The 23,743-nt window shown below is 44.0% G+C and overlaps 1 protein-coding gene across 2 annotated transcripts; it reads left to right on the top strand.

Moving 5' to 3' along the window:
* Window positions 1-671: 671 nt before the first annotated feature.
* Window positions 672-22,388, top strand: LOC143277961 (uncharacterized). 2 transcript variants are annotated; one of them, XM_076582943.1, is made up of 7 exons: window positions 672-702; window positions 2,219-3,543; window positions 5,235-5,370; window positions 7,409-8,137; window positions 12,016-12,245; window positions 14,516-14,705; window positions 22,001-22,388. In XM_076582943.1, exons 2-7 carry the CDS (start codon window positions 2,326-2,328, stop codon window positions 22,009-22,011), a joined length of 2,514 nt encoding a protein of 837 aa, XP_076439058.1. In that variant the 5' UTR covers window positions 672-702; window positions 2,219-2,325; the 3' UTR covers window positions 22,012-22,388. The 2 variants fall into 2 exon arrangements, with proteins under 2 accessions (XP_076439058.1, XP_076439057.1); XM_076582942.1 differs by lacking the exon at window positions 22,001-22,388 and adding an exon at window positions 16,982-17,367.
* The last annotated feature ends 1,355 nt before the right edge of the window (window positions 22,389-23,743 follow it).

Consider the following 23,743-nt stretch of genomic DNA (forward strand, 5'->3'; position numbering starts at 1 on the left):
CCTTGTGTCCTGGTTTATGTGGAGTTAAATACTCAGCAGATGGTATGCCGGCCGGTACTGGCAACCCCTCAACCACCTTGTAGAGGAAGATGAGGCGTAGATCATGTCTACGCTGTTGGAGTATCGGCAGTTGCAGAGCGTGAAGCATCTTGGTGATGGAGCCGGGTGTTCTGGGTTTATAATCGCCGGTTATGAACCGGGCAGATATAGGCACTACACTTTTTCAAGTTTGTCAATGTCCAGTGTGAAAACTTCATTCTGTGTCAGTGCCCGGTGCTTTGGTAGCTGGAATGTCAGTGCAGAATCTTATTTGCCTCAATCATATCACCCCGTAACCTCCGATACTCAAGACTGAAGCTTCAGATCAAATACTCTCTCTTTGTTCCTTGCTGTCTTAATCTTCTCAGTCCGCACTTTTTCTGTTCGGTTCATATTGTGTTTTCAAAAGCATAGAGACAAAGTGTGTTTCACAACATTTCCGCCATGATAAAAGCCCAGACAATGTTGAATGAAACAAAACGCATTGTACAATATGGGGGCAAAGTCAGATCAGTTCTAAATGATACCGAATGTAATGATGATAAAACGAAGAGCTTTTTGGGATGGTTTCGTCCGCTTTGTGGAGATTCGTTCGGTCTTGAAGCAAGGGAAGTAACTCCAAGACGTTGTCAATAAACTTTGCCGTCCCAAGACACGAGAAAAGTAAATATCCAATGTGCTTTCTTAGAAGACTTGCACTTTCATTTCCAATATCTAATATGTAAAATGCATGTTCCTACTGCACTCTTTGGCAGACTGCACATGGAAAAGTTAACTTCCACAACTGTTATGCAGTGTAACCTATGTAGACAGTCGTGGTAATTTTTATTCAATGGTCATTGTTCTGGACAGCGTTTGCTAATTGTTTTCTTTCATTCATTGTGCTGTGTTATTGCCTTACTTACTTCTGCACTACTACAGATCCAGGACTGGTTTTGCACAGCCGATCTTTGCAGAAATTTTCCAAGTCTAGGGTTGTCTCAGTATTGGCGTTGGCGCTGCGAGCATCATTCATACAACCAATGATTACGCTCAGACAGTACAACGGTTTGCCATCAGTGTGATACATGGAATCAGAATGCTAAACTCTAGTTTGAAAGTAACCTACTACAACAACAACGAAACGGCCACGTCTCATCAGTACTCCCATTCAGCAATTATGCGCTTTGTAACCACCACCATCCCCATTCCCCACCCCCACCCCCACCTCACCCCCATATTTATTTATTTTTCTTCTTCTTCTTCTTTTTCTTTGCCGTTTAAAACAATTCAGGTAGGTAAATCTGGGAATGGAACTTAATGATGATTAATTTGAACATGATAATTGTGGAACCTGCTTCCACCATCCAACATTGCCTTTCTGCAAGTCTTTGTCAAATGTCCCCATTATTTTTAAACCTGTTTTTAAGGCCTCACCAAGACAACTCAGTGATACACACATCATGGGGGTTTGAAAATGTTCATTCTAAAGCCTTGAGATTCTAACTAAGTACTTTTTCAGCAGGGTCTGTTAAGGTTGGGGTACTGAGCCATGATACATATGAGATAGCTCCACATCTGTTGGCCGACCCGGCTGTTTGTCTAGTGTCAGTGGAACTGTAGAGTCACAATTTTACTCATGCATGCCATTATTGTGTATTATAATGTGTGTGCGTCTGTGTGTGTGTGAGGTAGAGAAAAAGAAAAAGAGAGAGGGTAGTGTGTGTGTATGTGTTTGTGTATGAGAGAGTGAGTGTGTATGTGAGAGAGAGAGAGAGTGTGTGTGTGAGAGATACAGAAAGAGAGAGAGAGGGTGTGTGTGTGTGTGTGTGTTGACTGATGGACCATGTATGCACATGCTTGTATGTCAGACCATGGGTATTTCAACTTTTCAAGTGTCTGTAAATTCATGCTCTAGGTCTGTGTTTGTGAAAGCATTTTTAGGTTTTCTGTCAGTGTGTGTGTGTGTGTGTGCACATATGTGTGTTAACTACTGTACATGTCAGAATCAGTTCCTCAGTTTCATTATGATTACTATTGGTACCTGTTTTGCATATTACATATTATTTAACTTCTCTCATTTGTTATGATTATTATTTATGATTGTCATCACCTGTGTCATTCATCTTTTTGTATTATCTATTATTCATATATTATTACACTTCATTATTATTTATTATATTTGTTTATTTTATATTAGATCTGCTCCCAGACAGTCCATGATGGGTAAATCCACGATGCGCAGATCACCATCAACTGACTCCTGAAATGCTCACCATCACCGTAGTGTCTTAAACCACTCATGCCATGGAGGGGGGAGAGACGGTGGAGGAGGCTCTCCAAAGGGAGAAAGACTTCCACCAAACTCAGCTTCCCAGACAGGCAGAGCAACTTGCCGTGATCGCGGACATCCAGCCAGAACACAGCGTGTTATCGGCCAAGGCTGAGGACAAGAACCTCCAGTTAACTTCGCCACTGCTGGGGCAGCAGAAACTCCAGACACAAGAAGATGACAAGTTGTTAGCAGAGCACGCAAAATTGAACACAGAACATGACAAGTTGTTTGCGGATCACACAAAAATGAACACAGAACATGACAAGTTGTTTGTGGATCACACAAAAATGAACACAGAACATGACAAGTTGTTTGCAGAGCACACAAAATTGAACACAGATCATGACAAGTTGTTAGGAGAGCACACCAAACTTCAGACAGAACATGACAAGCTGTTAGCAGAACACGAAAAACTTATTGCACAGCATGTGAAATTAAAACGAGAGCACGGAGACTTTCAGGCTGAACATGAGAAATGTCTGGCAGAACAGGAAAAACTCCAGGCAGAAAAGCGGACGCTTCAGGCAGAGATTGAAAGCATGCTGCTCGAAAGAGAGATCTTGAGGAACAGCAGACAGGTGTCAGAGAAAGTCTTCAAACAAAAATGCAGGACAAATAACAACAACAGAAAACGTGAGAACGCGGTCATGAACGGAGCCAGCCACAACAAAGACCAGAAGTTGTTGGAGAGAACAGAAGAGAAGATGAAAACAAGAGAGATGTTGTGGGACACAGACACTGAAGTTGGGAGAACAGAGACACAGGCAACAAACTGCAAGAAAAGTACCATAAAACATGATGATCTGAACACACAACAGGGGAAAAAATCAACAAGCCCCCAAACCGGCAGACAACGCAAAAGGAAAGGCACTCCCACTGATGCTGGTGAGGACGGAGATTGTAAAAATCATGCTCGACCCAAACCGAAAATTTGCAGGACTAAGAAGAAAAAACTTTGCCTGGATGTGACTGCACTTATGCCCAGCCCTGCAGTGGAAAATCTGTCATCGCCAGAGCTGAGTGAAGAAGAGGATTTGAAAGATCTGAAGATTTCATTTGATCTGTCAGCTGTGCAGTCAGACATTCATTGTGGATCGTTTGGATCCCTGCCTGTAAAGGCACCCAGTGGAGACAGTGACAGTTTGGACAAAGATGAAAAAGAGGGTTTGACGAATGGCCACGCGGTACAGGTGATATGCTTTTATATATGTGTGTGTGTGTGTGTGTGTGTGTATGTATGTGTGTGTGTTTGTGAGTGTGTATGTATTTGTGTGTGTGTGTGTGTTTGTGACTGACAAAGTCAGTGTGACCAAATATTTATGGCTTTTTAGTTGCTTGATGATATTAGGATAAGTTGGCCTCTTAGATTAAAAAAAGAGAAGCATGCATAAGATATATATGTATCCAATAAGCTGCGAACAGAACAGTCAGGAAAGTGTGTGACTGTATTTTTGCCTTGAGGGTGGGTGTGATTGTATGAGTAGGGTATTGGCTAAACAACAGTAGCAGTTGTTTTAGCTTCTTCTTTTTTTTCTTCTTTTTTTTCTTCTTTTTTTTCCATTCATGAAAGGTTTGAGTTTGACACTAATGTTAAATCAATTAACACTTTTGACACTATTCCTGCTGCTATCAAGAACTGTTGTAATTTTGGAAAGACAACAAAACTTAGATTTGTGTGCACCATAATTAGATGAATGAAATGAAATGTTGAGAGTGAAAGAACAGCCTAAGAACACCGATTGAACATGGGTTACAATGCAGAACAAGATGGAATGACATGTTTCAACCTAAGGGTCTTCTTCCATAGGCAGAATAGTGAAACATACACTGATACAGATTTAAAAAAAGATTTATTGAGTATGGCTACCTAAATGGCTATGTATATATATATATATAGAGAGAGAGAGAGAGAGAGAGAGAGAGGCCTTGTTTCATTTGAACAGGTAATTTGGGGAGGATCAACTTGTCACCGAAGATTGTTACAAAAGATGTCCAAGCTCACAAAAATGTATCTGACAATGACCCGGCTGATGAAAAAGTAATGGGACATTAATTTTGTCCTTAACGCTTTGAGCCCTGACCACCAGTTTACTGGTGGTGGGGAGGGGTGGCATAAATCCTGGCCACCGGTTGACACTTGTGTCGTATTTTGCTATTTTGCCAATATTCCACGGCTTCATGCTGAATCGAGCGAAACAGAAGTTGGCTTCACGTACCATTATATTGAAGAGCTAATCAGAAAAACCGTAATATTCCAACACCAGCGAACGCAGTACCAACATTGCCGCGCCCCCTCACTGTGTTTTGTGCATGTGCTTTGGATAAAAAAGATCGATTTCTACCATGAAGCGTGCAGAGTCTCAACCTGACACGCCTCCTTTGATCAACTGATTCTGCATGCTCAGATTCATTTTCAACATCACTATCTGTAGCAAAATCATCCAGTTCGAATTCCACCTCACTATCAGAGTAATCATTGTCATACTCTACTTCCGATAAACCATCAAGCATATCAATTACTTGCTGCGTTGTGTACAGTTGTTTTCTCGCACGTTTTGTCCCTGATTTCTGCCCTGACGGGCCAGGTTGAGACTCTGCACGCTTCAAGTGTTTACGCACCGCTCAACCGGTGGCCGGGCATTATGTCATTTTTCTCTGCCACCAGTAAAGCAGTGGTCAGGGCTCAAGGGGTTTAACACCAATTATTTGCAAATTTTGGCTCAGGAGCTCAGGCAGGAGGGTTAAAATTGCTCAGGAACTCAGGGCTCAAAGGGTTAAAAGTGACAGAATGATCAGATATTCTCAACCCTGTATCAGTCCGTATCCAATGTCTAACGCCAATGTACGCGCCTGAAAATCACACCAGATGTTGTTTGTGCAGACTGGTGACGAGGGTCCAGAAGGGAAGACCAGCACGGCTCATGGCACAAGGTCCCACGCAGTGTACAAGTGTAAAGGGTGTGGCCGGGCATTCCGTCTGAAGGGACGCTACCTCAGCCACCTTAAAACTCACTGCGGTATAGTTGTCTGCCTTTTTTCTGGATTTGTTTCAGGTGGTGTTTTTTTTTCCCGAACTCATGCTGAGCAATTTGATTTTCATCATCCTGTGAGGTTTTTGGGTGTGGTGTGTGTGTGTGTGTGTGTGTGTGTTCACTGTGAACATTCTTTTGCTCAGTTCATGGAGGTATGTTTGTTTTTGTCTGTTATCTTTCTGTATTCTTTTGTTGTTTTGTTTTTGTTTGTTTGTTTGTTTGTCCAGAAATATTGCATCCTTTGATTTTCATGAATTTCAGCAACCTGAAAAATGTAAAAGTCAGAAAGAATTTAAGATACTCAGAGAACGGATGCTTGTGCAGATGGCTTAGTTATGTCATGTGTAGGCCTGATTGACTATACTTAAATGTGCTTCTTTTTTTCTTTTTTTTTTTTTTTCTTTTTTTTGTCGTCTTTTTTTTCTTCTGATAATGTAATAATGAAAATCAAATCGTGATCTGTAACATATTTATTTGTATTTGTATTTCTTTTTATCACAACAGATTTCTCTGTGTAAAATCCGGGCTGCTCTCCCCAGGGAGAACGCATCACTATACTACAGCGCCACCCATTTTTTTGCATTTTTTCCTGCATGCAGTTTTTTTTATTTGTTTTTCCTATTGAAGTGGATTTTTGTACAGAATTTTGCCAGGAATAACCCATTTGTTGCCGTGGGTTCTTTCATGTGCGCTAAGTGCATGCTGCACACAGGACCTCTGTTTATCGTCTCATCCAAATGACTGGCGTCCAGACCACCACTCTAGGTTTAGTGGAGGGAGGGGGAGAAAATATCGGCGGCTGAGCCATGATTCGAAACAGCGCACTCAGATTCTCTCGCTTCCTAGGCGGACACGCTTTCGGCCATCATTCCACTCAGGGCTTTATATCAGGGCTTCTGAAAAGTTAAAGAATGTTATAAGTCCCAGGGACTCTTTTCTACCTTGATAATTCAAGGGGCTCATGGACCTTTTTCAGAGGGTCACTCTAAAGAATCAACGCACGTTCAAACAGAATCTGCATCGATGTGCTCAAAGACAAGCAGTCACACTTTTTCGTTTAAATTGTCCAGGTTTCTTGGGGGAGAAGTGGACAGAAAGAGCGACGGGCGCAATAGCCGAGTGGTTAAAGCGTTGGACTGTCAATCTGAGGGTCCCGGGTTCGAATCACGGTGACGGCGCCTGGTGGGTAAAGGGTGGACATTTTTACGATCTCCCAGGTCAACATATGTGCAGACCTGCTAGTGCCTGAACCTCCTTCGTGTGTATATGCAAGCAGAAGATCAAATACACATGTTAAAGATCCTGTAATCCATGTCAGCGTTCGGTGGGTTATGGAAACAAGAACATACCCAGCATGCACACCCCCGAAAACGGAGTATGGCTGCCTACATGGCAGGGTAAAAACGGTCATACATGTAAAAGCCCACTCGTGTGCATACGAGTGAACACAGAAGGACAGAAAGAGCAGTGAAGAGAAAGGAGTTATTGGGGTGGGGTGGGAATGGGGCACTTCCAGTAGTCAAGCAGCTTCGCCTTTTCTTCACAGCAGAGGTTCTTAGTGTCAGGCTGAAGTTCTGAAACTCAGTTTTCACTCTTTTCATCTGTTCATTCTAGAATTTTTTTTTTTTTTTATGGGTTGGTTCTTGAAGAAAAACATGCGGAACATTTTGTGCTTGGGGGGTGCAGTTTTTACTCTGTAGGGAAATGGATAAAGTAGGCACTTTTTTCTTCTTTCATTTTTTTATTAACATGGGAAACAGGCATGTGGATAAAGTTGGATGCAGTTGTTTTTTTGTTTGGTTGGTTTTTTTGTGTTTTGGGGTTGTTGTGGGGGGGGGGTTGTGTGTGTGTGTGGATAAACTGGGCTCAGTTTTTTCCTCAAGAAAATGGATAAACAGGATGTAGTTTTTCTCTGAGAAATTGATAAGCTGGGTGCAGGCAGGTTTGGTTGTTTTGAGGGGTGGGGGGGGGGTCCCCGAGAGAAATGACTGAATTGTTGCCTTTCTTTTTCTTGTTTTGTCAGATGAAGAGAGCCACACCCACAGGTGCCCAAAGTGCCCAGAGACGTTCCCAGGCACGGACCAGCTGGTGCAGCACCTCCTGACCCACATAGCAGCCAGCACCGACACTGACCACACAGACACTGGAACCACCACCACCACCACCACCTCTACCAGACAGCACACCTGCTCCCACTGCCACCTCCACTTCCTGTCCAACACGGCCCTCCGCAAACACATCCACCTCACCCACAACCGGCAGATCCAAGGGAGCGGGAGGGGGAGGGGAAAGACGAAGATGATGACGAAGACGCCGCCAAAAACAACGACGAAGACGACAACATCGAAGAAGAAGAACCCAACGCTCAAGGACAGGGAGAACCTTAGTTGTGGGACCTGCGGGGAAACGTTCACCAAGACCTCAGAGCTCTCGCTCCACCAGAGGGCGGTGCACATGGGGGAGGGCGAGGGCAAGGGGAGCAACAAGTCCTTCAGGTGCGACCAGTGCCTGGCGGAGTTCTCCACACGGGGTAGCCTCAGGGTCCACATCGCCACCAGCAGGCACGGCAGCGAGGGTGGGGGGGAGGAGAGGCCGTTCCGGTGTGGAGAGTGCCAGGCGGCGTTCCCGCGCTCGGCCGACCTCAGGTCACACGCACGGAGACACGCGGCGGTGAAGCCCCACGTGTGCAGCCAGTGCCCGGCAGCCTTCTGCCGCGCTGGGGATCTGAAGCCCCACATGAGGACTCACACAGGTCAGTAGGGTGCTTTGTTGTTGTTGTTGTTGTTGTTGCAGAGATACCAACTGTTATGATTTCTACTGTATTTTGTTATGCTGGATAGCAGTTTGTTCCGATGTTACGCCAATGTCAGAATTGTTCCGACAAGTTCATTTTCGACTTCATATCATGGCCACAAGGTTTCCTGTCGTAACATTACCCAGACACTCTAGACCAATCAATCACAAGGCCAGGGCCAGTCACTACTACCCTTGGTCTCGCGTGATGATGCTCAGCTAACTGCGTGCGTGTTAACATTGAAACAGCATTGAGTGGACCAGTCAGTTTAATCATTTGCCGGAACAAGAGCGTGCCGAAATCAAGCTGTGTCTCAGTCAAACAGCATCTGTACCTGGTAGATTAAGCATGTAAATAAAATGTACTTTTGCTGGTTTGGCTGTGAGTTAGAGTGTTCCTACCAAATTCAGAATGTTTCTACCAAATGTGCTGATTGTTCCTATAAACACTTGAAAGGGTTGGCATCTCTGCTCTTACAGTCTTAACTCACTCAGTACGGCCAGTCCTCTCTTCTCCTCTACACATACCCCTCGGATGTCCAGTGGGTGTCTGAATGACCCAACCTTTAGGTTCCGTCGTAAGAATTGTGGTATTCTTTGTCAACATTCACCTCTTCAGTATAAGAGCCTTCCTCTTGCAATATTTTGATGATGGTAATTGGGGTGAAACGCTGTTAACGTCGTCTCTTTTGCCGTTCGTATGGAGAGAGTTAAGACTATGAATATGAATAGTGATTTTGTATTGTATTGTATTGTATTGTGTGGTATTGTATTGTGTTACTCTTTTCTTCACAACAGATTTCTCTGTGTTTAAATACAGGCTGTTCTCCCCAAGGAGAGCGCATTGCTACCACCCTTTCTTTTTCCTGCTTGCAGTTTTATTTATTTTCCTATTGAAGTGGATTGTTCTACAGAATTTTGCGAAGGACAATGCTTTTGTTGCCGTGGGTTCTTTTACGTGTGCTGAGTGCATGCTGCCACAAGGGACCTCGATTTACCCTCTCATCTGAATGACTAGCATTCAGACCACCACTCAAGGTCTAGTGGAGAGGAGAAAATGCTGGCGACTGTGGGGATCAAACCAGTGCTGTCAGATTCTCTCACTTCCTAGGCGGACACCTTACCACTGAGCCAACACTCCACATTTCAAATTTTTTGTCTCTCTTAGACTGTGAATGTGAATAAGTTTTGCATCGTTGTCTCCTTTGGACTTTTAATGTGAATAGTGATTTTCACTTTGGAGTCTCTTCTTGGACTAAAGATGTGAATCTTGATTTTCTCTTTGTTGTCTCTTTTAGACTAGGAGCGTGAATAGTAATTTTCACTTTGGAGTCTCTTCTTAGACTAGGAATGTGAATATTGATTTTCACTTTGGTGTCTCTTCTTAGACTAAGAATGTGAATTGTGATTTTCACTTTGTCTCTCTTAGACTAGGAGTGTGAATAGTCATTTTCACTTTGGTGTCGTCCTCAGACTATGAATGATAATTGCCATTTCTCTGTAATTTCTCTGTCCCTATGAATGTGAATAATTTCACTGTCTCATGCCTCATTCATGTGCATGCGCACGAATAAGATAAAAATGCGCATGCTAAAGATCCGGTAATCCATGTCAGCGTTTGGTAATGGTTATAGAAACATTGACATTCCCAGCATGCACATACCCCACTTAATATGGTGGAGTGTGGCAAAGTTAAAAACAGTCGTATATACGTAAAAGCCTACTCGTGCATGCATACGAGTGAATATGACAGTTGCAGCAAAGGAAAGCAGAAGAAGAAGAAGAAGAAACAATAAATGGACCATCTGTATAACGTGTTTGATTCTGACTCGATGACCGTGATGCGGGCGCCCATGCCATAACGACAGTCTTCTTCTGTTTCTTCTTCTGTGTTCGTGGGCTGCAACTCCCACGTTCACTCGTATGTACACGAGTGGGCTTTTACGTGTATGACCGTTTTTACTCCGCCATGTAGGCAGCCATACTCCGCTTTCGGGGGTGTGCATGCTGGGTATGTTCTTGTTTCCATAACCCACCGAACACTGATGTGGATTACAGGATCTTTAACGTGCATATTTGATCTGCTTGCGTATACACACGAAGGGGGTTCAGGCACAAGCAGGTCTGTACACATGTTGACCTGGGAGATCGTAAAAATCACCACCCTTTACCCACTAGGCGCCGTTACCGAGATTCGAACCCGGAACCCTCAGATTGAAAGTCCAATGCTGTAACCACTCGGCTATTGCGCCCGTCACGACAGTCATTTCAGTGTCTACTTCAGTGTTTCCCACTCATGTTGCCTGGAATCCAGGAACCTGGTTCATTTGTTTCCTTTTGTTTGAACGCCATGCATAGAATGCTCTTTTCTTATTCATGTTAAGTTTGGGTGCTGCCTTCCGCATGCAGATACATGGACAACCATGAAGCAAACCAAACTATTCCAGTAATAGTTTGACTGCGGTACAATAACAAACAAGTGTTGATTTATACATTACATTAACTAACAAACATCGATTCAAACATAACATTCACTAACAAACGTCAGTTCATACATCACATTAACTAACAAACGTCAATTCATACATTGCATTAACTAACAAACGTTGATACATACGTTGACTAACAAACATCAATGCATACAAGACATTCACTAACAAATGTCAATACATACATTACATTCACTGATAAATGTCAATACATACATTGACTATCAAGCGTTGATACATACATTACATTTGCTAACAAATGTTGATATCCTCATTACATTCATTAACAAATGTTGATACTCACACTACATTCACTAACAAAGGTCAATACATTCATTCACTAAAAAAAAGCCTATACATACATTATGTTCACTAACAAACGTTGATTCATATATTACATTCACTTACAAACAATTGATACACTTACATTACATTCACTAACAAATGTGGATACACAGATTACATTCACTGACAAATAACCAGCAACAGTTTGACTGAGTACAATTACAATCAAACATTGATATATGCATTGCATTCACTAACAAATGTCGATACATTACGTTCACTGACAAAACTCTGATACATACATTTGCTAACAAACATCGATACATACATTCACTAACAAACGTTGATACACACATAACATTCACTAACAAACATCGACACACACATCACATTCACTAACAAACGTTGATACACACATTACATTCACTTACAAACGTTGATACACACAAATGTTGATACATTCATTACACTCACTAACAGACATTGATACACACGTTACATTCACTAACAAACATCTATACATACTAAACGCATTGGGTTATGCTGCTGGTCAGGCATCTGCTTGGCCCGAGTTGATTACTGATATGATTTGGCAACGTTGCGCATTATACTAACAAACTGATACTGATACTGATATATGTACGTTGCATTAACTAACAAACGTAGATACACACATTACATTCACACTAACAAACGTTGATACACACAACATTAACAAACAACAAATGTTGATACACACATTACATTCACAAACAAACGTTGACACATGCATTACTTTCACACATTCATTCATCGAGGGTCCAGGTTTGAAAAGCACATTTACGATATAATACACTGAGATTCGTGCAGCAACAGCACTAACAAGCATCGATACACACATGACATCCACTTTGATACACACATTACATTCACTAACAAATATTGATGCATACACTATATTCACTAAAAAAAACCCGTCAATACACACATTACATTCACAAACAAACGTCAACACATACATTACATTCATGCATAGCCCATGATTCTTGCGACACTGTGACGTACGTACCTGTGTTGGTCACAGGTGAGAAGCCATTCCAGTGTGAGGAGTGTGGAGCAGCCTTCACCACCTCCTCCAACCTGGCGGTGCATCGTCGAACCCACACGGGCGAGCGACCCTTCCAGTGCGAGCAGTGCGGGGCCGCCTTCACCCAGCTGGGTCACCTGACCCGCCACCGCTCCCAGCATGCCACAGAGAACGACTTCTGCTGCCCTGTCTGCCCGGCCGCCTTTGGGAACAAGTACAAGCTGAAGGTAATGATCGAGTGATTTGTGTTTGTGTGTGTGTGTGTCTGTTTTCATTCATTTTTTTAGCCTGCTTGAAATACAGAAAGTATTATTCGTAATGGAGAAAGTATATATAAAAAAACTGTTGGTTGTAAAAATAAGACTCACTTTTGATCAGAGATGTCTAAAGTTTCAGACCAAAGGTCTGTCTTTGGGGACTGTGTTAGTAGGGAATGACAATGGAGGTAAAAGAAAAGCTTGAGAAAATGTGTGAGTATTAATCAGCAAACTGGCTCAGTCATTAACCTCTACTGTCATTTCCTGATTAGCCCTGTGGGTTGGGCACTGATAGAATTGACCCACTGCCCTGCCATGCATGTCGTAAGAGGCGACTAAGGCAGGACCACCTCGCCTGGAGGATAAAGGGGTTTGCGTAGGGTTAACTACCCTACCTGTAAAAAAGACCAGTTACAGAAGCATCAATGACAAAAAACTACAAGAGTGCTAGGATTGAGTAATTGGGGCTGGATCGGACACACCCTCAGGAAGCCAGTGTCCAGCATCACACGCCAAGCCCTGACCTGGAACCCGCAGGGAAAGAGGAAGAGAGGCTGGCCTCGCAACAGCTGGAGGCGAGACACTGAGGCAGAGCTGAAGCAGCAAGGGACCAACTGAACTGGAATGGTCAGAACAGCCCAGAACAGAGTGCGATGGCGAGGGGTCGTCAATGGCCTATGCTCCACCAGGAGCGATGGGCATAAGTAAGTAAGTAAGTCATTTCCTGATAACACAGTCCCTGAAGACAGACCTATGATCTGAAACATTGGACACCTCTTACCGAGTCTTATTTTACAACCAACAGTTTTTATTAACTTTCTGTTCTTTTTATAGACTCGACAGTCAGCTATCATTTTATCGTGTTTTGCAATGGAGACATATGAGGAATACCATGTTTGTGATACATGGAAGAGCATGATATAAGCTCAGGCTTGTTGCTCCTCTTGTTTTTCTTCTTCTTTTTTTTTTTTTCTTTTTTTTATTAAACGCTGTATTTAGTCTTGTTTCTAGAAAAGAAAAGAAAAAGTTTAAACCAAACATACCAGTCACATGATGCTGAAATGAACATCTTTTACACTTCTTGTGTCCTGTACTGTTCTTAATTTTATCAGTTTATATATATATATATATATATATCTGTTGCATGTGTATTTATAAAGGAAGCAGGTGATGTCCTATTTTAGTATCCTAAACTATTGCACCGAATTAAACGAAATTTTTGGCATGTTTTTCAGTGGAGGCACATGAGAAATGCCATGTTTGTGACACATGGAAGAGCTATGATGTGAGCTGGGGCTTGTTGGTGTTCTAGTTTTCCGTTTTCATTATTGAGCGTTGTATTTTGTTTTGTTTCTTGAAAACAAACACACAAAAAAAGTTTAAACCAACCATACCAGTCACATGATGCAGCAGTGAATGTCTTTTACATCCATGTATCCTGTACTTTGCTTAATTTCATCAGTTTACAAATCTGTTGCTTGTGGATTATCATAACTGCGCTCCTTTTGTATATGTAATAAGGAAGATGGAAATGCCCTATTTTAGCACAGTAAAGAATTGCACCTATTTAAACAAATTTTTTTGCTTGCTTTGCAATGGAGGCATATGTGAAATGACATGTTGCATTTAGTCGACCCTTCTATTAAAAAAATAGGCACAATACGATAAGAGAGCAGTAACAAGCCTGAGTTTATACAGCGTGCTCTTTCGTGTGTCACACAAACATTCGACAAAAACACAACGGCGATTTTGACTGCTGTATGTTTGCCTTCCTTCCTTCCTTCTTTCCTTCCTTCCTTCCCAACCCCCCCAAGTGCACATGCAGAGACACAACACATACAAGTGCAGCAAGCGCCTTCCTTTATACATATATACACACAACAGATATATAAAAACTGATGAAATTAAGAGCAGTAGGTTCATGCCACACAAACTATTGACAAAAACACAACGGCAATATCAACTGCTGTATGTTTACCTTTCTTCCCAGGTGCAACACAACGGCGGTTTCAACTGCTGTATTTTTACCTTTCTTCCCAGGTGCACATGCAGGGGCACAACACAGAGAACGTGTATAAGCGCAGCAAGTGCCTCCCTTTATACATATACATGCAACAGATATAAAAACTGAGAAGATTGGTTTGTGTCACAAACAATCAACAAAAAAGCGACGGCAATTTCAACTGCTGTTTGTTTGCCTTCCTTCCTTCCTTCCTTCCTTCCTTATTCCAAACCCCCAGGTGCACATGCAGAGGCACAACACAGACAACACGTACAAGTGCAACAAGTGCGGGGCGGCCTTCTCCCGAGCCAGCGTGCTGACGGAGCACATGCGGGTCCACACGGGCGAGAAGCCCTACAGGTGCCCCCAGTGCCCCGCCTCCTTCGCCCGCTCCGCCAACCTCATGGCTCACCGCCGCAAGCACACAGGTGAGGAGGGATTTTTTTTTTTTCCAGTGCGGCTTTTTACGAGGGGAATGGGGAGGGAGGGAGGGGAGGGGGTATTTTGTTTTGTTTCTCCGTCCGACCCCCATCCCCACCCCTCCTTCTCAGACGGTTATATTTCCGTGAAACAAGTGTACACCTGTGTACAACATTTGAACCCATTCAACCCCGAGAGTTTCTAGCTTCTGCAGGCTTCCATAATAATAAATAATGATAGGATTTATATAGCGCTGAATCTTGTGTCAGAGACAAATCTAAGCGCTTTCACACCAGTCATTCACACACATGCATAACTCTAAAACTGAAGAAAACTGAAGACAAGGAAGAGGTAGGGGAGGGAGGCTATCTTGTGAAAAGGTGGGTTTTAAGGCCAGACTTGAAAGAGCTGAGTGCGGAGACCTGACGAAGCGAAAGAGGAAGTTCATTCCAAATACAAGGTCCAGAGACAGAGAAAGAACGGCGTCCAACAGTGGAGTGTTTGAATCTGGGTATCCATAAACAGAGTGGATCTGAATCTGATCGTAGAGAGCGAGATGGAGTGTAGAGGTGAAGGCAGCCACAAATGATGCAGAAAAAATGCAGATGAGTCACTGTTTTTCCTCCAAATTACGTGCAGACACGACCAGAAATAATGTAGAAGTTAGTGCCCTTTCCTTAATGGTTTTTGCGTGTGTAGGAACGTGCTCCTTGGCTGCTGGGCTCTGCATGACATTTGACACAGACATTACACGGCGGATTCTCTGAAGACTTTGTTTCATGATGTCCCTCCGTGGATGCTAATGGATTTCTTGAAAGAAGTAAACATTTGTCATCAGATTTGAATGTTCTAAACTCTGGAAGGTTTTTAAACTTTGACTGAAAAGCTTGAAGCAGTGACTAAGTTTTTATTGTACTTTTTTTACCCTTCACTTGAAGTTGATGCTAACATGGCAATAAGCCTTGAGATGGCCTTAGTGGTCAGCGAGGCTCTATGACCATAATTTGATTTGATTTGACCCCTGTGATGCAATCAGTCAGTGGACTTGAAGTAGATGCTAAAGTGGCGATTAGCCTTGAGATGGCCTTAGTGGTCGGCGAGGCTCTAGGCACTATAATTTGATTTGATTTGACCCCTGTGATGCAATCAGTCAGTGGACTTGAAGTAAGATGCTAAAGTGGCTATTAGCCTTGAGATGGCCTTAGTGGTCATCGAGGCTCTATGACCATAATTTGATTTGATTTGATCCCTGTGATGCAATCAGTCAGTGGACTTGAAGTAAGATGCTAAAGTGGCGATTAGCCTTGAGATGGCCTTAGTGGTCGGCGAGGCTCTAGGCACTATAATTTGATTTGATCCATGTGATTCAGTGGCCTTACTGGTCATTGAGGCTCAAAGCAACATCAATTTGAATTGATTTGATCCTTGTGAATCAGTGGTCTTGATCGGTAAGGCTTGAAACACAATTAATTTGATTTGATTTGATCCATGTGAGTCAGTGGCCATAGTGGTCGGTGAAGGCTTTAAGCACCATTAATTTGATTTGATCCATGTGAATCAATGTCCGTATTAGGCTCTAAGCACCATAATTTGATTTGACTTGATCCATGTGAATCGATGGCCTTTGTGGTCGGCGAAGGCTCTAAGCACCATAATTTGATTTGATTTGATCCATGTGAATCAATGGCCTTAGTGGTCAGCGAGGCTTGAAACACCATTAATTTGATTTGATTTGATCTATGTGAATCAGTCAGTCAATGGACTTGACGTTAGATGCTAATATGGCGATAGCCTTGAGATGGCCTTAGTGGTCGGTGAGGCTCTAAGAACCATGATTTGATTTGATTTGATGGGCGCAATAGCCTAGTGGTTAAAACGTTGGACTTTCAGTCTGAGGATCCCAGGTTCGAATCTTGGTAACTGCACCTGGTGGATAAAGGGTGGAAATTTTTTCAGTCTCCCAGGTCAGCATATGTGGAGACCTCTGTGCCTGAACCCCCTTCGTGTGTATATGCAAGCAGAAGATCAAGTATGCGCGTTAAAGATCCTGCAGTCCATGCCAACGTTCGGTGGGTTGTGGAAACAGAACATACCCAGAATGCACACCCCAGAAAACAGAGTATGGTTGCCTACATGGCGGGGTAAAAACAGTTGTACACATAAAAGCCCACTCGTGTACATACGAGTGAATGTGGGAGTTGCAGCCCACAAATGAAGAGGAGAAGAAAGAACTGATTTGATTTTATCCATGCGAATCAGTCAGTCAGTCGGTGGGACATTGCAGGGGAGCGGCCATATGTGTGCCCGCACTGCCAGCAGGGCTTCACGCAGTCCACGTCCCTCAACCGTCACCTCCAGTCCCAGAAGGCCTGCCTGGCTCGCCAGGGGCTCCCTGCCTCAAACACCACCACCAGCCACCCCCACCCTCACCACCACCGCCACGCCCACCACCACTGTCGGAGGGGACGGGGAACACTCAACGAACACTGCACGTCTCCAGGAAGACGACAGAAAGGAAAACTCCTCCTCCCCCTCTGACAACGACAAAGGACTGCAGGAAGTACGGACGTCGGAGGGAGAGGAGGGCGGGAAGGCGGTGGGGGGGGTGCTGAATGTGGAGAGTGGTGACAGTGGCGGGGTAGGGCCAGACTGTCTGAAGAATCAGCAGACATTGATGCGCGGCGCACTGTTATCGGACGACGCTACAGACGCTGACAGGAGTTCTTTCTCCCTCCCCCTCCCTCTCTCTCTCCCCGTCTCACGCACAGAGGTGATCACGAGCGGTGAGGGGCACACCAATCCCACACCGACTTCGTCACACAACTGTGCGTCCGTCGCTTCAGACAGTGGGGTGATGAACGACGATTGTCGGCGGGAAGAAAGAGGGTCTGGTCCTTACTTGGATCCTGGGCATCATCGCTTTGGATTTTCCAACAGAGACGACCGCCCCTTTAACCAGCGACAGACTGAAACGAATGGCTTGACCGAGTGTGCGTTCACCACAGCTGGGGCTGGGAGCAGTTCGCCCCTACCGCAGTCCAACTTCCCTTCCCCATTCCGCCATCCTACTATGCCCAGCACTTCCTCCAGACCTTCGGCGTATTCCGAAGCACGACCGCCGGCAGTGGTCTCCCTTCCGCAGCAGCGGCAGCAGCAGGGTGGCTCTCTAGGAGGGGATAACTCTGCCCCTTGCTTCCGCGACACGACCTCGGAGCCCCCCCTCATGCCCCTGCCCCCTATCTCCATGATGGCCGATTTCCAGGCAGACCTGGGCCCCCCCGCTGGGAACTCACTGACCACGGCCCTGAGGGGCCTGCCCCACCCCGCGGGTTACCTCCCCCCCGCCACCATGTCCACCCCCCTCCATCCACCACACTCCCGGCCCCAGGTCTCCCCCACCACGTACAGTCAGGTGCATCATCTGTAGTGGTCAGGTAGTGGTCAGGTGCATCATCAGTAGTGGTCAGATGCATCATTAGTAGTAGGCAGGTGCATTATCAGTAGCAGGCAGGTGCGTTATCAGTAGTAAGTAGGTGCGTTATCTGTAGTGGTCAGGTGTGTTATCAGTAGTAGACAGGTAGGCAGGTGCATTATCAGTAGTAGGTAGATGCATTATCAGTAGTAGGTGAGTTTTCTGTAGTAGGCAGGTGCGTTATCAGTAGTGGGCAGGTGTATTATCAGTAGTAGGCAGGTGCGTTATCTGTAGTGGACAGGTGCATTATCAGTAGTAGGCAGGTGCGTTGTCAGTAGTAAGTAGGTGCGTTATCTGTAGTAGGCAGATGCGTTATCAGTAGTAAACAGGTGCGTTATCAGTAGTAGACAGGTGCATTATCTGAAGTAGGTAGGTGCGTTATCTGTAGTAGGTAGGTGTGTTATCTGTAGTAGGTAGGTGTGTTATCTGTAGTAGGCAGGTGCGTTATCAGTAGTAGGCAGGTGCGTTATCAGTAATAGGCAGGTGCGCTATCAGTAGTAGGCAGGTGCATTATCATCAGTAGGTAGGTGCGTTATCATTAGTAGGTAGGTGTGTTATCTGTAGTAGGTAGGTACATTATCAGTAGTAGGTAGGTGCATTATCAGTAGTAGGCAGGTGCATTATCTACAGCGGGCAGGTGCATTAGTCCATAGTGGTGGTGTTGGAGGATGGAAGGGTTCAGATGGATAGGAGGTTGGGTTTGGGGGAAAGGGCAGCAAAGCGAGAATACCAACGAGGTGGGGGGGAAAAAATCAAAAGTCTGAATTCTGTTATGAGAAAATGACACAAATGCTGTTTTTTCATGTTTAAATCAATGTAGAAACAGTTGATTTTTTTTTTTTTAAGAGTCCTTGTTCTGATTCAAAATGAAGACACTTTTTTTTTGGGGGGGGGGGTGTGGGGGGGGGGCATGGGGGGGGGAGGGAGGGAAAGAGTCGGGGGGAGGGAGTTGGGTTTGGGGAATGAATATTCGTTCACAGTATTGCAGATTAGAGATATTCTTGGAAACTCTTGTCAGTTCATGTTGAACCCTGTTAATGACATTGCTGAGTGAAAAACAGTTATGGGTACTGACAAGAAATTGATCAGTGACATGTCTCGGTGGTGACCTTCATCTGTGACCTTGAGGGAAGGCACAGTGTCATTGTGGAAAACGCTCTGAAGATGCAGTGATTGAATGAATAAAAGAAGAGAAAACAGCAATATGTTCATATTTTCCTGTCAAAGTGGATTTTTCTACAGAATATAGCCAAGGATGAACCTTTCTTTGCCGTGAGTTACTTTACATTTTCTCAAGGCCTGACTAAGCGCGTTGGGTGACGCTGCTGGTCAGGCATCTGCTTGGCAGATGTGGTGTAGCGTATATGGATTTGTCCGAACGCAGTGACGCCTCCTTGAGCTACTGAAAGTGAAACTGAAACTAAGTGCATACAGCATATGGGAGCCTCGGTGTGTCGTCTCATCTGAATGACCATACGAATACCTGCATATATTGGAAGAAATAGGCAATGTATGTGCAGCGCAGTTTGCATAATTGATAATGATAATGACAATAATAGATAGTACTTATTTGTAATAATGATGATGACAGTAATAGTACATATTAAGTTATTTGGTGCAAACTCCCGATATAACAGGCTTTAAGTGCCGTACATGAAACAGTACACATACAACAGTGCATAATAACATACCTCTGCACATGAAAAAAAGCAGCACATATATGTGTCTCTCTAGACCAAGACATTTCTACAAATTGCAGATATGAACAATTACACACACACACACACACACACACATACACACACACACACACACACACACACACACACACACACACACAAAAAAAAAAAAAAAAAAAAAAACCTACACACGCACACACACATTTGTGCACACATACATTCGTGCACACACAAACACCCACCTACATACGCATACACGCTACATGATGATTATAGTAGAGAGCATGGTGGGGAGGGCAGGGGGGAGAAGAATGCAGATGATTAGCTATGCTCCAACACACCCAGAAGCCGGTTTGAATAGGTGGGGGACAAGTTTACCTCAGGGTTGTCATTTTTCAGGAGCAGAGTGGGGTTTTTTGTTTTTGTTTTTTTTGTTGTTTTTTTATTTATTTATTTATTTACTTTTTTTAATACTTTTTTTTTTTTGTTGTTGTTTTTTCTCAAGGCCTGACTAAGCGCGTTGGGTTACGCTGCTGGTCAGGCATCTGCTTGGCAGATGTGGTGTAGCGTATATGGATTTGACCGAATGCAGTGATGCCTCCTTCAGCTACTGATACTGATACCGATACTGATCAGGAGCTAGCCGCACTGTACTCATCATGGAGCTCATCAACTTCTCATTATGTGCGTGTACTCACATGATATACTCACACATGTGTATCTGCCTACACACTGACGGGCACAATAGGTCGCGGTTTCGAATCACGGTGACGGTACCTGGTGGGTAAAGGGTGGAGATTTTTACGATCTCCCAGGTCAACATATGTGCAGACCTGCCAGTGCCTGAACCCCCTTCGTGTGTATACGCAAGCAGAAGATCAAGTACGCACGTTAAAGATCCTGTAATCCATGTCAGCGTTCGGTGGGTTATGGAAACAAGAACATACCCAGCATGCACACCCCCAAAAGCGGAGTATGGCTGCCTACATGGCGGGTTAAAAACGGTCATACACGTAAAAGCCCACTCGCGTATATACGAGTGAACGTGGGAGTTGCAGCCCACGAACGCAGAAGAAGAAGAAGAGAAGAGAAGAAGATACGCACAAAGATGTTTTGTTCTTTCTCATTTGTGCATGGTGTGTATGCATTCTCTGGCTTGCTCCTCAGCATTTCACGTTCACGCTGGCCATGTTCAAGTGTTTCGTAAGACCAGCATTTGTTTGTGTGTTGAACGTATGTGTGATACTCTGTGTGTGTGTTTGAGTGTGTGTGTGTGTGTGTGCATATGTGTGTGTGTGTGTGTGTGTGTGTTAGAAGCAACAGTTTTATTTGTCATTATATATTCTGTATCAACCTGTGTGTTCTTTGCAGAAACAATACGTTTGTATTCCTAGTGGCGATAGTATTTTGCTGCTGTTTACATCATGAGCGTTTTTGGGGTGCTGTCTGCACGTTTACATTGTTTGTTGTTAAAATCATGCTCTGAATGTATGTAATGTTTCAAATCTCAGGGGTAGAGAAGAAAAAAAAAAGCAATAAACTGCTGACTCATACGTTACACAGAAACCTGTGTGCAGGCAAGCACGCATGTGCAGAATCTGTTTATGGAACGGTGCTGAGTTGTTAATGTTAGTGTTGTTACTATGTTAGTGTGTTGTGTGTGATCTGAAACTGACCTGTTGGAGGGGTGTGGTGGTGGTTGGGGGGGGTTGGGGGGGGGGACTAACGCTTGTGTGCAGTTAGAATTAAAAATGAATGGTACGTTCCTTACTTGTTGAACATACTGTAACATTTAATTCATTTTGGGGCATGTTTATTGAACATTAGACGTAATAAAATGTAACTTCACAGCTGTCACAAGTGGGGTTTTTTTTGTTTGTTTTTTTGTTGTTGGTTTTTTGGGGTTTTTTAGGAAAACGATATACATTCATTTGTATGAATCTTGTGGCAAAAATGTGTATTGTATTTGTAATGTGTTACTATATTATTCTCAACAGATTTCTCTGCGTGAAATTTGGGGCTGCTCTCCTCAGGGGGGGAAGCTTGTTGCCACAGTACAGTGCCAGCCTTTTTTCTTTTCTTTTTTTTTACTGTCTCCACACGTACTTAACTATCAAAGTGTTTGTTGTTGTTTAAAACAAAATTTTGCCAGGGGCATCCTAAGTACGTTAAATCAGAACAGACACCACCGAACACCACCGAAGTGACTCAGCAGCAGTGCTGGGTCTCCTCTGGTGTGTGGCCTCCTGGCGACCTAACATCAATGGTTTCCCTGCGGACTGCCGACGCTGGAACTGTGACAGACGAACCCAGGTGTGGCCGCCATGTATGGGGGAATCTAACTGAGCGGAGTGGGAGTAATGCCATTGAAACGGTGCAGATGATGGGGCAGGAAAAAAAAAAAAAAAAAAAAAAAAAATTGCCAGGTGTCATCCCCTTTTGTTGCTGTGGATTCCATTACGTGCAAAGTGCATGCTGCATACAGGAGGGACCCTTTGCAGCCAAACCACATTTTAGTGGGAGTAAAAATCCTACTCTAAGCATTTTTTTTTCTTTGCTTTCTACTGTTCTTGTATATTTAATTTTCTTTATTATGTGTCATCATGTTTACGGTCAGTTGTGGATTTTTTTTTTTTTCGGGGGTGGGTGGGTTGGGGGGGGTTCTTAATCCTCTGATGAAGGTCATGTTCTTGGTTCACATGCATGCATGTGACTGTACTTGTACCTGATTTTCTTTTCCATGTTTTTTTTTTGTTGTCGTTTGTATTTTTTAGTTGTTTTGTGTGTGTGTGTGTGTGTTTGATTTGTTTGTTTGTTTTTGTTTCTTTTTTGTTTTTCTTTTAGGTTCTACAGGACCAATACTTACAGTTTCTCAGCCCTGCTATGGCCAGCTGGGCTGTAAGCGTAGAGATAAAAATAGATGCAGGTATCCCCTGTAGGTGGAGTATGGCTGCCTTCATTTCAGGGTAAAAACGGTCATGTGCGTCTCGTGCATACGTGTGAACGTGAGAGTTGCAGCCCAAATATAGTACAGATGAAAAAGAAGAAGAAACCGGTATTTGTCACCCGGTATGTTTCATTACATGGGAGTTTCAGGAAGATGAAGAACTAGAAACTGGTATTTGTCACCCAGTTTGTTTCATCGTGTGAGAGTATCAGTTGCGAGATGTACAGCAGGATGTGAATTGTTTTTTCTCTGCTCTTTCTCTGGATGGTGGGGTGGAGGGAGGGGGCGGGGTTGGGGGGAGGGTTGGGGGTGTTGTTTACCTGCACTTTGTTTACTTCCTGCTGTCCTTTTCAGTTTTAAATCTGTGTTGAGGGTTGGTGGGGTGGGGCGGGGGGGGTTGTTTACCTGCACTTTGTTTACTTCCTGCTGTCCTTTTCAGTTTTAAATCTGTGTTGAGGGTTGGTGGGGTGGGGCGGGGGGTGTTGTTTACCTGCACTTTGTTTACTTCCTGCTGTCCTTTTCAGTTTTAAATCTGTGTTGAGGGTTGGTGGGGTGGGGCGGGGGGTGTTGTTTACCTGCACTTTGTTTACTTCCTGCTGTCCTTTTCAGTTTTAAATCTGTGTTGAGGGTTGGTGGGGTGGGGCGGGGGGGGTTGTTTACCTGCACTTTGTTTACTTCCCGACGGGCGCAATAGCCGAATGGTTAAAGCATTGGACTTTCAATCTGAGGGTCCCGGGTTCAAATCATGTGACGGCGCGTAGTGGGTAAAGGGTGGAGATTTTTACAATCTCCCAGGTCAACATATGTGCAGATCTGCTAGTGCCTGAACCCCCTTCATGTGTATATGCAAGCAGAAGATCAAATACGCACATTAAAGATCCTGTAATCCATGTCAGCGTTCGGTGGGTTATGGAAACAAGAACATACCCAGGTATGCACACCCCCGAA

The sequence above is a fragment of the Babylonia areolata genome, chromosome 35 (genome assembly GCF_041734735.1).
Source record: "Babylonia areolata isolate BAREFJ2019XMU chromosome 35, ASM4173473v1, whole genome shotgun sequence".
NCBI classification, from domain to species: domain Eukaryota; kingdom Metazoa; phylum Mollusca; class Gastropoda; order Neogastropoda; family Buccinidae; genus Babylonia; species Babylonia areolata.